Source organism: Dryobates pubescens, chromosome 3 (assembly GCF_014839835.1).
Source record: "Dryobates pubescens isolate bDryPub1 chromosome 3, bDryPub1.pri, whole genome shotgun sequence".
Taxonomy (NCBI): Eukaryota; Metazoa; Chordata; class Aves; order Piciformes; family Picidae; genus Dryobates; species Dryobates pubescens.
This window is the reverse complement of record NC_071614.1, coordinates 34,415,204-34,428,001: the sequence shown is the minus strand read 5'-3', so window position 1 is coordinate 34,428,001 and position 12,798 is coordinate 34,415,204. Positions and strand designations below refer to the sequence as shown.

General features: G+C 45.0%; 1 protein-coding gene across 1 annotated transcript in view; it reads right to left on the bottom strand.

The window, feature by feature from the left end:
* HMGCLL1 (3-hydroxymethyl-3-methylglutaryl-CoA lyase like 1) overlaps positions 1–11,683 on the bottom strand; it is a 70,187-nt gene extending 58,504 nt beyond the window's left edge. The window contains exon 1 of the mRNA XM_054179944.1: positions 11,496–11,683. Within this exon, the coding sequence (XP_054035919.1) occupies positions 11,496–11,612 (117 nt within the window). The 5' untranslated portion in view covers positions 11,613–11,683. The remainder of the gene's footprint in view (positions 1–11,495) is intronic.
* Between the last annotated feature and the right edge of the window lie 1,115 nt (positions 11,684–12,798).

Below are 12,798 nucleotides of genomic sequence, written 5' to 3'. Positions count from 1 at the left end.
GTGCATTTGAGATGCATTCCAGCTGTTGCATCAGACGGCACAGCTCCCCCATAAATCCTGAGATCTGCTAACCTTTTAAGACATCTCAGCTACCTTAGGGCATCTCTCATGGCACTAGAAAACTGTGCTTTGACAATTGAATCAAGTCCTAACAAACAACAAAACAGCAGGGAGATGTAATGGGTTGGGGCAGATCCCCTCCCCACCACAGGCAGAAATAACGACTCAGACAAACGGATTGCAAAAGTGATGAAAGTTTAAATAGAAAGCAGTGAATGTTACAGAGAACCCAAAGCGCAGTGACAAAGAAAGATCCCAAAGCAGACCCAGAGGCATCCCATCCCATTCCCACCTGAGGGTACACCCGAGACCCTCAGGGCTCCTTCTTCCCCCTCCCTCTGCTGGGCTAGTCTCAGCTGGCCAGGCCTGAGACTGCCCATCCCCCCGTGGCCTTGGGCCTAGCCAGGCCCAAAGCCAGGAGACATCTCCCCCAGTTACCGGCTGGCGGAGGAGGAAGAAAAGAGAACGTGCTAGACTCCGCACTGGATCTTATAGTGGTGCAAAGAATTATGGTAGGGAATACACAATTTCCTGTGTCCATCCCTCTGGGCTGGACTTCTGGACACAGGAAGTGAACACAGCAGGGGGGCACCCAGCTCAAACTGCAACATGCCACCCCTGTATTTCATACCATAATCTCTGCACCTAAACACATCATCAAATCAGAAATCTTCTGATGACATGTCCGGCGAAGTCCACATCTTCATCTGGGCGTCCACTCAAACAGTCTCTCATTCAGGCTCAAGCATCAGTCCATTCCAGTTGTTCTTCCTCATGTGATGGAGCCTCCCAGCGACGCAGTCCTTCTCCTGCAGTGTGAATTCCTTGTGGACTCCTTGGGACATCCTGGTCACCTGGAAATACCTCACAACTTCTCAGCCAAGCCTTTACTCTCCTATTCAGCGGCAAATTCTCCACCCCTGGGGCAGGCCAGTCGGAACAATCTAGCTCCACGACTGCCTTTTTCAATCCATCCAGGGTGCCGCAACCAACCGCTTTCACGCGGACCAAAGCTACACGGATGCATGTCAGAGGCACTCCGCACCCCCCGGCTGGGCGCTCGCGTACCGAGGCAGGACAGCATCCGGCTGCACAACCTCCAGCCCCGGAAGAGGGAGGAGCTGCGCCACAGCCCGCTGAAGAAGCAGGGAGGCGGAGCCAGGTGCTCGGCGCCATTTTCGGAACACGTCCGAAAACGCCAGGGAAAGATTTACAGCTGCCGCCGCCGCCTGAACGCAGCCCGGCTCGGGCGGTACCGCCGCCGCCGCTTGAACGCGGCCCGGCCCGGCCCCCGCCGTCTCTGTCGCCGCGATGCAGAGTCCGAGTCACCTCCAGCAGTCGCTTGCCCGCTCGCCGCGGGTGTCCGCTCCCCGCAGCGGCCGCGGGCCGACCACGCTCTGCTTGCCGCTGCCCCTCCTCCGCTCCCTGCCGCTCCACAGAGAACGAGGAGAAGGCAGGTCTCGCCTTCTTAGGCTACTTGAGCACTCTTAAGCTACCCTGGGCAGAAAGTCACAGAAAGAACCACCCCTCGCTGTTCCCAAACAACAGTAGGGGCTTCCATGCCATCAGCCACGCACCAGCTATCCTTCTGCAGCCCACAGGAGTTCACACAGTCGCCCCGGTAACACAAAACCTGAGCCCCAACTTTCCAAACCCAAACCGACGCCCAGAACTAAATTTAAACTCTCCATCTTTTGCAATCCGAGCTGCAGTTGGCCCCACGTTGGGCGCCAAAAATGTAATGGGTTGGGGCAGATCCCCTCCCCACCACAGGCAGAAATAACGACTCAGACAAACGGATTGCAAAAGTGATGAAAGTTTAAATAGAAAGCAGTGAATGTTACAGAGAACCCAAAGCGCAGTGACAAAGAAAGATCCCAAAGCAGACCCAGAGGCATCCCATCCCATTCCCACCTGAGGGTACACCCGAGACCCTCAGGGCTCCTTCTTCCCCCTCCCTCTGCTGGGCTAGTCTCAGCTGGCCAGGCCTGAGACTGCCCATCCCCCCGTGGCCTTGGGCCTAGCCAGGCCCAAAGCCAGGAGACATCTCCCCCAGTTACCGGCTGGCGGAGGAGGAAGAAAAGAGAACGTGCTAGACTCCGCACTGGATCTTATAGTGGTGCAAAGAATTATGGTAGGGAATACACAATTTCCTGTGTCCATCCCTCTGGGCTGGACTTCTGGACACAGGAAGTGAACACAGCAGGGGGGCACCCAGCTCAAACTGCAACATGAGACAACAGTCAATTGGCAACCACCAGTTGATTCCTTGCTGTATAGTCAACAGCCAGCTGGCTTAGAAGCTTAACTTTCTGTTTTCATACCATTCAGGCAAAACAGCAGGGCCAAGGAAATTGCCTATCCTCTCTCCTTTTTCCCCAGTAAATTCTTTATGTTGGCTGTTTTGCTTTATATGAAGCCAATACATAGTTCAATTCAAATTATGTTTCCAGGCTTTTAAAAATTCATCTGTGATCAGCTGTGGAGTCTGTTAAATCTTTTTCCTAAATCCCAGTGTTCCACATGATATACCTTCATCACTTACCTTGCTCCCCCATCTCTCACATACTAACACCTCTATTTAATCTCACCATAACTGCTTGCATTAAAAGTAAATCCTAAAGCCACATACAGTTCCTCTCCAGATGCTGCTGTTGAATTATTTCCCTATGGATTTCACCTAACATTCCACCAATGTCCTCTGGTACTTGCATCCACTCATCTTATGCATTTAAAGCTCTTACTTTTTTTTTTTTCATGAAACTCATAAACTAACACCTTTATTCCCATACAAAACAGTTAACATCTGTGGGAAGAAAGAAAAAAAAAAGTCAAAAACACACACACAAAACAAATTAAAAAATTAAAACCAAAGCCAAACCAAAAAACCCACCAAAAAGCCCAAACCAAACAACAACAAAAACAAACAAACAAACAAAACAGCCAGACAACTAAGAAATGTGTACACAGAACAGTTTTTTACCAGTACACATTTTAGCAGTTTTGGCATGCAATAAATCTGGGCTTTTCTTGCAAGAGCTGCTGAGAATCACTCTCATAAGTATATATATAATACAAATAATAAATTCAAATGTAATAGAAGGATTAGAGTAACTTTCATTCATTTACACCAAATCATAAAATAAGTCTCCATTTAACAAGAGCATCACCTAAAAATACTATCAGCTACAACAATCTGACAGTAAGCATAATTTCCTTCTTACCATTTGCAGATTTTTTCATCTTTTGCAATATTAGAATTTTGCCCCAAACTGTGATTGAAATCTTTCCCATCAATAATTATATACTAGCCCAGTAAATGCCTGAAAAGTCATGAGCTGACTACTTCCAATATCTTAAAGAATAGCACATATTGTACAGCAGTACACATTCTCTAGCAAGTTGACAATACCATGCACCATCTCCCTACTAAGCTGACAATACTATGGACCATCTTTAATAGAAATTTTTCTTTCATACTTCATCTATCTTACTGTCTCCCATAATATCCTCATAGAAAAGTTTAAGAAATGCAGCATAGATGGTTGGTCCATGAGGTGGATTGAAAACTGGCTCGACAATGAAGTGTTGTCATCAGTGGCATAGAGTCAACTTGGAGGCCTGTGGTCAGTGGGGTTCCCCAGGGATCAGTACTGGGTCTAGTTTTGTTCAAGATCTTTATCAATGACCTGGATGAAGGGATTGAGTGTACCCTCAGCAAGTTCCCTGATGATACAATACTGGGGGGGGGGGGGGGAGGGTGTGTTTCACACCCTCTCAGGCTGTGTAGCTATCCAATGAGATCTGGACAGGTTGGAGAAGTGGGTGCAGGCAAATCTCATGAAGTTCGATAAGGAGAAGTGCAGGGTCCTGCATCTGGGGAGGAATAACACCAGGCACCAGTACAGGCTAGGGGATGCCCTGCCCCCACCCAAACCAAACCAAAACCCCACCCAAAAAAACCCAAAAAAACCCCAAACAAAACAAACCACCAAAAAAACCCCACGACCACCAAAAAGTTTTATCATTAAAACCGAGTTAAATATTAACTTCATTGTAGGTACACAGCATTTCCACTAGAGAGATGGCTATTACTAAAAGTTATTAGTGAAATAAAGATTAAAAAATTGATTAATTAGGAGCAGTAAATATCTTGCAATATGAAAACAACTATGTCTGACCAACTGGTAAATCTTACAGTAGTCTTGTAAGGTACCTGTGACATTTGCTTACACAAAATAAAAGCCAGAAGAACAACAAATTGCAAATAAAATTCTTTTTAAAACCCGAGACAAAGATAATCAGAGAGTCATAGACTCACAATGGTTGGAAAAGACCTTTGGGAACATCAAGTCCAACCACTAGAATGTCTTAACATATCATATATACAATACATGGCAACCATAGCAGCAAAAACCTGTTAGGAGAGGAATAAAACACACTATATTATTCTAAAATTAAAATAAACATATCTGGGAAAATACTTCCATCATGTGTGTGTAGCAATTAAATTTGGACTTAGCTGATCTTAGGCAAGTAACTTACATTCACTCTCAGCCAAGGCAACAAGAAAATGAATTAAGAAGAATGATCTCAAGATGTATGAATTCTCAAATGATGATTTGACACATGGAGTGTCTAAAATTAATAATTTTCCTTGAGCTGGCAAAAAAGGAAATGAACCTCACTGTGCCCATATGTAGGCTTTGAAGGAGATGTAGGTGGGACAAGTCAAAAATGGGACTTCACCAAAAAACAGATGTTGGGTTCAAGCAGAAATTTCCTGTGCCTTTTCTTTTTTTTTAATTCCCAAATTTGCAGAGCAAGATCTGTAAAATCCTTTACAACATTTCCAGCTGTATTATAAAGTTCTAAGATCACATAATAATCCAAATACATCACAAATCTGTACCAACTTAAAAAGCTTATTATCTTTCCACTATTTACAATCCAGTGGTGCAAAAGAACTAAAAGTCAGTGACTCCATTTAGGTCAAACTTTATTATTAGCCTCTTAATTTCTAATATCCTGTTAACACCCTTAGCAAACCAACTACTTAGCCTTTTCAGACTTTCTCTCTTCAACGTTTTATCCACCAACATTCATGAGCATTCTGCAGCATAAAGTACACCTGGTTGAAAAAAATGGCCTAACTCTACTGACTGGATCTTCTAAAGGGGAAACTCCTCTTAACTTCAAAGAAAATTTTGGAAAGAGCTCTACACTGAACTGTCTCCATGCCAGTTAAATTCAGTGGGAGTGTATTTTTGTGTTTTATTTACTACCTTCAGTGTCCCTATGTATGGGATATAATTTATCACCTCCAAAGTCATCAAAAAAAAGATACAGCATGCTAATACAAGCTAAGTATCTTATAATTTAATTTAAAATTATAATTATAGTAATCCATTCCACTTCTCTATTTACATTTTATAATAAATTTATATGCTTTGTATCTTAGGAACATCAAGAAAAACGTTTTGGAATGTGCAACAGAAAAACAAAAATATTCCAATTTTTGTGATGTATTCATTAAGAAAAAGATCTGTCTACTGCTTTCTGTATTGACATGGCCTCTACCTACATGTAGAGGAATATGAAGGGCTGGAAAACAAGAATTTCAAAGTCTTTTAGTGTTCAGTTGTTTAATCTTAAATTACATGAAGAACAGAAAATCTAAATACCTAAAGTTCAGGAGGAGGTGAAGGAGACAGCAAAAGCAGGATACAAGAATTGTGCCCCATACAATTAATGCATTTCCTCTATACTGATTTAATTATCTTTAAATAACATCATCCTAAAAAGTCAAGAAATAAGAATTCTGCAGAACAAAGTTCAGAACATCAGTTTCTCTTTTTCCTCTATTAAATATATGCTTTATATGCAATTTTCAGCAGCAAAAAGGAAAACTGAGTGTACATGATGATGCAGTTCTTGCATGTGATAATTGTCATAATAAGGTAATACATTTGCAATATTGCTGACAGCATTTTTTTATAATATTTCTTAAACTAAACAAATTAAATAAAACATTTAAATAATCTAAATAGTTATTCAAGTAGAGCCTGCAAAAGTGAATTTGTTCTTGGAATATATAATTACATGGAGATAAATGAACATGAAATATAGCATGTCTCAAATCAGATGCTCTGAGTGGTAGTGAAAAGATTAAATAAAACAGGCATGCTTTCTCTTCCCATGTAGCATAACACCATATACCCCATTTTCTTGAATCAAGAATCAACCATCAAATATAAGAAGTGGCTGAGACAAGCATACATAATTGTCATATGGACTGTGGGTTTTGCTGTTATTCTTGAGATAATTTAAAAATAAATTTGAGAGGTTTCTAGCATATTTCTATCATTAAAACAAGATAATATACCTAGCAAAATATAAAACGGAAAATTAAAACTGCAAAAGTAAGACACCTGTGTTTGTTATTATACTTATTTAGCATGTAGAATTTGTGTTCTTCTCCAGTTAGAAAACTGACAACAATGTTTGCTGTGCTTTTCAATGATAATACACTGAATAACTGTTAATAATTCTGGGTATTGTAGTGCACATCACATCTGTGACCATAATTCTACAAAATAACAGCACATATTAACATCATTTAGATAGATTTACACCTCAGAGAGTTACAGCCACATTCAGCAAAGCAAGAGACTAGAACGCCCTAGTTTGGGTTTGAATAGAACTAGTTATCTTCAATGATTCTACCTTTCAGCTCAGTCTTTCTAACTGCACTTTATTCAGTGAACAGCCTATTTTCACCATGTCCGCTTCTAGCTGTGAAAATGCTCAATGTTTATAATTACTACCACAGATTGGTGTGCAAGGTCACTGCTAAATCTTCTGTACCACATCAAGGGTGCAGAAAGTAAAACACTGCACCTGCATGGAAATTTTGACAGTTCAGACGACTCTAAACTAACCAACATGGGACTTCATTGCAGGTACATTCCATTCAATGTAAAGCTGAGGGATCAAAAGGCTCAAGCTCTCTTCTTCAATGGCTGGTGTCTGAGGAGGACTCTGTATTTAACCCCAATGCATGTGTCCCCAAATCCAGCTTCAGAATTCAGGTCTTGAATCCAGTTCCCATCTGCTGCTGAGCCCAGTGTGGGACTTCCCCAATGCCTGCCCACAGCATCAGTGGTGATGGTGATGCAACTGCTACCAGGAAGGCTGGGCTTCATAATGGGTTTCTATATTTCCTTTTAGTGCTAGTATTTTCGTTATTTCAGTTTTCCAATCCATAAGTCTCTCTCCCTTATATACTTTCTCTTCCCCTCTGGCAAGAGACAGGGGTTAATAGAGAGCATCTGTCACTCGCTTAGTGGCTGGAACAGCCCTAAGCCTTGACACTAGAATTTGGGTTTTCACTTCTTTTTGCTTTGCCTGTGGTAGATGTAGGCAGCCCTCACCAAACTATATTATACTCCAAACTTATTATATCCCTTAGTACACCCAGAGAGTGGTAAACTAAAACACAATGGTTTAAGAGAAAGATGCTTATTACTTAGTTATGTTTAGCCACTGCCCTTTTGTAGGGTAGGATGCACTCATTTCAAGTGGCAGAAGATGAATATTCACACTGAAGTTGACACTCTGACCTTAACTAATGCTATTTTTTCCAAAGTATTGTAAGCCATGCAATGCAATTAAAAAATGGATTTGAAATCATCTCTATCTTGCATCATTTAGATACTTAGTCATCTCTTCCTTATTATATAAACTTTAAAATTTCTTAAGAATCCAATTACTTTCACTTATAGGGAAACAACCTCATAAAATCTTTTCTCTAAACCTAAACCATATATTATTCACTCTCATTACTTTGACTAGAGAGCTATTAAAGAATGTTACCACTTGACACTTAGCTTTTACATTTCTACTCTGAATTTAGTATAGACAGATTATAAGCATTTGCATGTAGTAATATGTACTACATATTCCTTTATTCAAGAAGCTCTTGCCTCTTTTTCTATCAGGAGGAAAATGATGGAGAGCGGCTTGGCCAGCTCATCTGCCAGCTCTCTCAGCACCCTAGGATGGATCCCATCCGGTCCCATGGACTTGTGAGTGTCCAAGTGGCTCAGCAGGTCCCGAACTAATTCCTCATGGATTTCCAGGGCATCACACTGCTCCCCAACCCTATTACCTAGCTCAGGAGGCCACTCATCCTGGACTCTTACCTTGCTGTTAAACATTGAGGCAAAGAAGGTGTTCAGGACCTCAGCCTTTTCCTCGTCTTAGAATACATAGAATACATAGAATAAACCAGGTTGGAAGAGACCTTCAAGATCATCGCGTCCAACCCATCAACCAATCCAACACCACCCAAACAACTAACCCACGGCACCAAGCACCCCATCAAGTCTTCTCAAGTCTTCAGTCGCCATGTTCCCCTCCAGGTCCAGTAAGGAGTGGAGGTTCTTCTTGCCCTTCTTTTTAGTGTTGATATATTTGTAAAAATGCTTTTTATTGTCTTTGACAGAGGTGGCCAGCTTCAGTTCCAACTGGGCCTTTGCCTCTCTAATTTTATTCCTACATAATCTAACCACTTCCTTGAACATACCTCGAGAAGCCTTCCCCTCCTTCCAAAGGTGATACAGCCTCTTTTTTTCCCTTAAATCTTCCAGGAGCTGCTTGCTCATCCAGGCCAGTTGACCTCCCCGCCGACTCATCTTTCAGCACATGGGAACCGCCAGTTCCTGTGCCTTCAAGAGCTCCTGTTTGAAGTAGGTCCAACCCTCCTGGGCCCCTCGGTTCATGAGGGTTGGTACCCAGGGAACTTTACAAATAAGTTTCTTAAAGAGGCTGAAGTTTGCCCTCCGGAAGTCCAAGGTGAAGGTTCTGTTGGTGCTCCTCCCTATCACCCTGCATATTGAAAACTTCGCTATCTCGTGGTCACTGCACCCTAGGCAGCCTCCCACAGTCACATCTCCCACCAGCCCTTCCCTATTGGAGAACAGCAGGTCAAGCAGAGCCTGTTCCCTGGTAGGCTCACTTAACAGCTGTGTCAGCAGGCAGTCCTCCATTCGCTCCAGGAATCTTCTGGACTGCCTCCTCTCTGCTGAATAAAGTTCCCAGCAGATATCTGGCAGGTTGAAGTCACCCACAAGGGCAACATCTGATCATCTTGAGACAGCCTCCAGTTGTTTGTAGAATAATTCATCAGCCTCCTCATCCTGGTTGGGTGGTCTATAACAGACTCCAACCAGGATGTCAGATTTGTTGGGCTGCCCTCTGATTTTAACCCACAGACTCTCAATTCCCTCATTTTACCTCAAGTTCTGTGGCAGAAAGTGACTCCCTAATATACAAAGCCACCTCTCCTCCTCTTCTCCCTCACCTATCCCTCCTAAAGAGCCTGTAACCCCCCCAGGGTAGCACTCCAATCGTGCGTGTTGTCCCACCAAGTTTCTGAGATGGCGACTACATCATAGATGCCCTGGTGGACCAGGATCTCCAGCTCCTCTTGGTTATTGCCCAGGCTGCGTGCATTGGTGTACATGCACTGCAGCTGGGCTCCCGACCTCTCAATTGACCCTACCTTGTGACCTACTCTTTCCTCTGCAGAGGGACCGATATCCTCACCCACCCCCTTCAGACCTAGTTTAAAGCCCTCCTAATGAGCCCTGCCAACTCTAGTGCTAGGACTCTCTTACCCCTTCTCTTACCCCTTCTCTCTCTGCTTGGCCATCTTCCAGGTCTTAACACTAGATATTAAACAAACTAGAGCCATTTTACATTTCATCTCTATTTTCCTGACCACCACCTTGCAGTGATGCAAGATCTAACTTGTTCCATCTTAGAATTCTAGGTCTTGAACATGACTAACCAAAATAGAAGCCTCAGATACAGTCTTTTGTAATGGCACCTCATTTCCCTTTATGATTAGAAATACTTGATCTATCTAAGGATGTAATTTGATTTTTTGTTTTTTATTTTTAACAGATGCACTGTATTGGCAGCTCATACATCCTCCTATGACTTGGGAGTATTCCAAGGATTTCCTCTTCTTCAATTGCTTCTAGATGATAATGTCCCAGTTTCCAGTTTGAATTATTAGTCTCAAAGTACCTAATCATCCTGTATCATTGAGTTTTATCCCAGTCTTTTACACCACTTCTTTTGTCATCCAGCTCTTCCCTGCTGTGTTCTTTGCATATTCCTAATGCATGAAAATTCCATTTTAACCTATATGAAAATAACATTAAGTCTGTAGGACAAGACCAATGTCAGTGACTCTTAGATCAGCCAGAGGGTCCCTGCTAGGCTAGAAGACAATCACTAGCAGCAGATGAACAGCCAACCTTCCTCTCAGCTGCTCAGTCTGAGCTTTATACAGAATAGAATGCAAAGTACATTACTAATTCAAGCAACCTCTATCACTGTGGAAATTTCTCTCATACAGCAACATCTACTGCCACCTTCTTTCTAGGCAGACTCTAGTACACTTCACAGTTCTGATATAAATCCTTGTCTTTAACAAATTCTCCTGTAGCTAAAGCTCCTATTTAGTGAAATTAATCAATCTTTCAACATTGTGAATGCTTCACATCGACAAGTTCCTCTAATGTCCTTCCAGATTTACACAGTCTTTTCATAAAAGCCTCCGGTAGCTTTCCCATATTTTTTTTTTCTTTTCTTTCCAAAGCCATGGCCACTGCTTCTCACCCATTTTCATCTAACCTCCTCCTCCACTCCTCAGCAACTCTAGCCACTCTAACATTTCTCTGTAGCTGACAGGAGGGTGAGCCACCACCTTCACCCATCCTTCCATGACATCGCTACTCAGAGCACAAAAGGGGGATACAGCTGTTCCAGAGAAGTGACAGCTCTGCCTCGCACGCATATGTCTGTAATGCCTTTCCACACAACAATAGATGGGCTTACCACACTCCAGCTTGAGAAATACAGTGTCCAGGAAGCAAGGGTGATGCTGTGTCCTTCCCAAAGTGTGCTTCACTACAATTCTATGTCTATTCACAGAGTGGATAAGAGGTAAGGGGAGGCACACGAGTGGCCTTTTAAACTGTCTCCACCTTGTTCCCAGCTCCACTAGAGAGATGCCCACCTGTTTGTGCACTATCAGTCAGATGTTTTCTAAAAAGTTGTGTTGTGTTCTTAAATACTGAGCAAGAAAGCGGCGTGAGGATGACAAAGGTCCTCAATCCTCCGTGCACACCTTTACACTCGGCGTGGCCGGCGGGGCGCCCCGGGAGGGGGACGAAGGTCGAGCACAGGCAGCAAGCAGGAGGGGGCGGCAGGGATACAGGGTACGTGCGTTAGGGCGAGGCGGCGGCGGCGAGGGGGCGGCAGCGGCCCTTCGCGCCCGGTGGGCCCCGGCCTCCCCCTGGCGGCGGCCGCGCCTCGCAGGGCCGGTACCATCCCATCCCTTCAACCCCGCCCGGAGATACCTGCCCGGGGTGCGGCACCGCAGGCGGCGGCGCGACCGGCTCCCCGATCCACAGCTGCTCCTTGAGGAGGTGCTGGTAGCTGAGGCAGTGCTTCAGTGCCGAGGGCACAGTGCCCATTGCGCGGCGGAGGGGGGCCCCGGGCGCCCGGAGCCAGCGTAAGGTTGGCACAGCCTCCCTGCCTGCGGGGACCAGGCCGGCCCGCGCCCGTCGCAGCCACGGGCTATAGCCCGGCCCCGAGCAGCGCCTGTGATTGGCGGAGCGCCGGAGTCCGCCGCACCGGCAGCCCCGCCGCTCCCCCTCCCGCGGCTGCTGCGGCAACGGCGTCTCAGCGGGCCGAGACCCGCTCGCCGCCAGCAGCCGCTGAGCTGGGCCCTGGCCACAGGAGCGACCCACACGGAGAGGGCCGCGAGACTGCCGCCGTTCAGAACTTCCCCATCCTCACCTAGAGGATTCCCGGCAGTCGCCGCCGGCCGTTGTGCCGACTTGGCTAGCACCACAGCAGCCTGCCGTTGCGGAAGGCGTTGGGGGAGAACCCCTGAGGAGATTCGGAGGGCCCAGAGCTCGGGGAGCGCAGAAGGCATGGACACAGCCAGCCGTTCTCCCCTACATCCCTTCTGACGCTCCGCGCACCCGGGGGAAACGAGGCCCAGCAGAGGCTTTCCACGCTTTTGGCAGAAGGGTTTAGGGGAATGAGGAGCAAGCAAAGGGGCCGGACTGCTTCCAGATCAAGACCGCTCGCCTTCCCTGGGATCATGGGACTGCGCGAACGGTGCGGTCCTAAGTGCCCGGCTCATTTGGCCGTTCAGGTGGCAGCAGGCCCTTGAAATGAGGCTTTATATACAGGCTGAAGTGTAATTTTCGTTTGGGTAACAGAAACTTAGAATGTAGCAAATGGAAAACTTTCCAGGTTTTAACAGCTCTCAGAAGCAGTAGGTTGTGTTTTGTCATCTCCTTCAGCATTCAGGGTGTCAGCCAACTTTCCAAACTGCTCTCAAGCGAAATACCGTGTGCATTGGAAGTTGCTTCTGGATCATTCCTTTTCCGGGGTATTGCCATTTTATTTATTTTTCCACTTTTTTGCAAAAGATTATCAGGTTTACAGCCAAGTCTCTGTTTGAGTCGCTCACAGACATAAGACATGATGCTCTCAGAGCAGCATCTTCTGCTGTTTTGCATTTGAAGCTCACTCTTCTGCACATCCGAAATTGTCCTTTTGAGTGCTATTGTAAACCAAAACTGCATGCCTGTTAATCAGCTGGGAAATCTGTGGTTTGCAAAGGTAATAGCTGTTCAGAAATAAAAT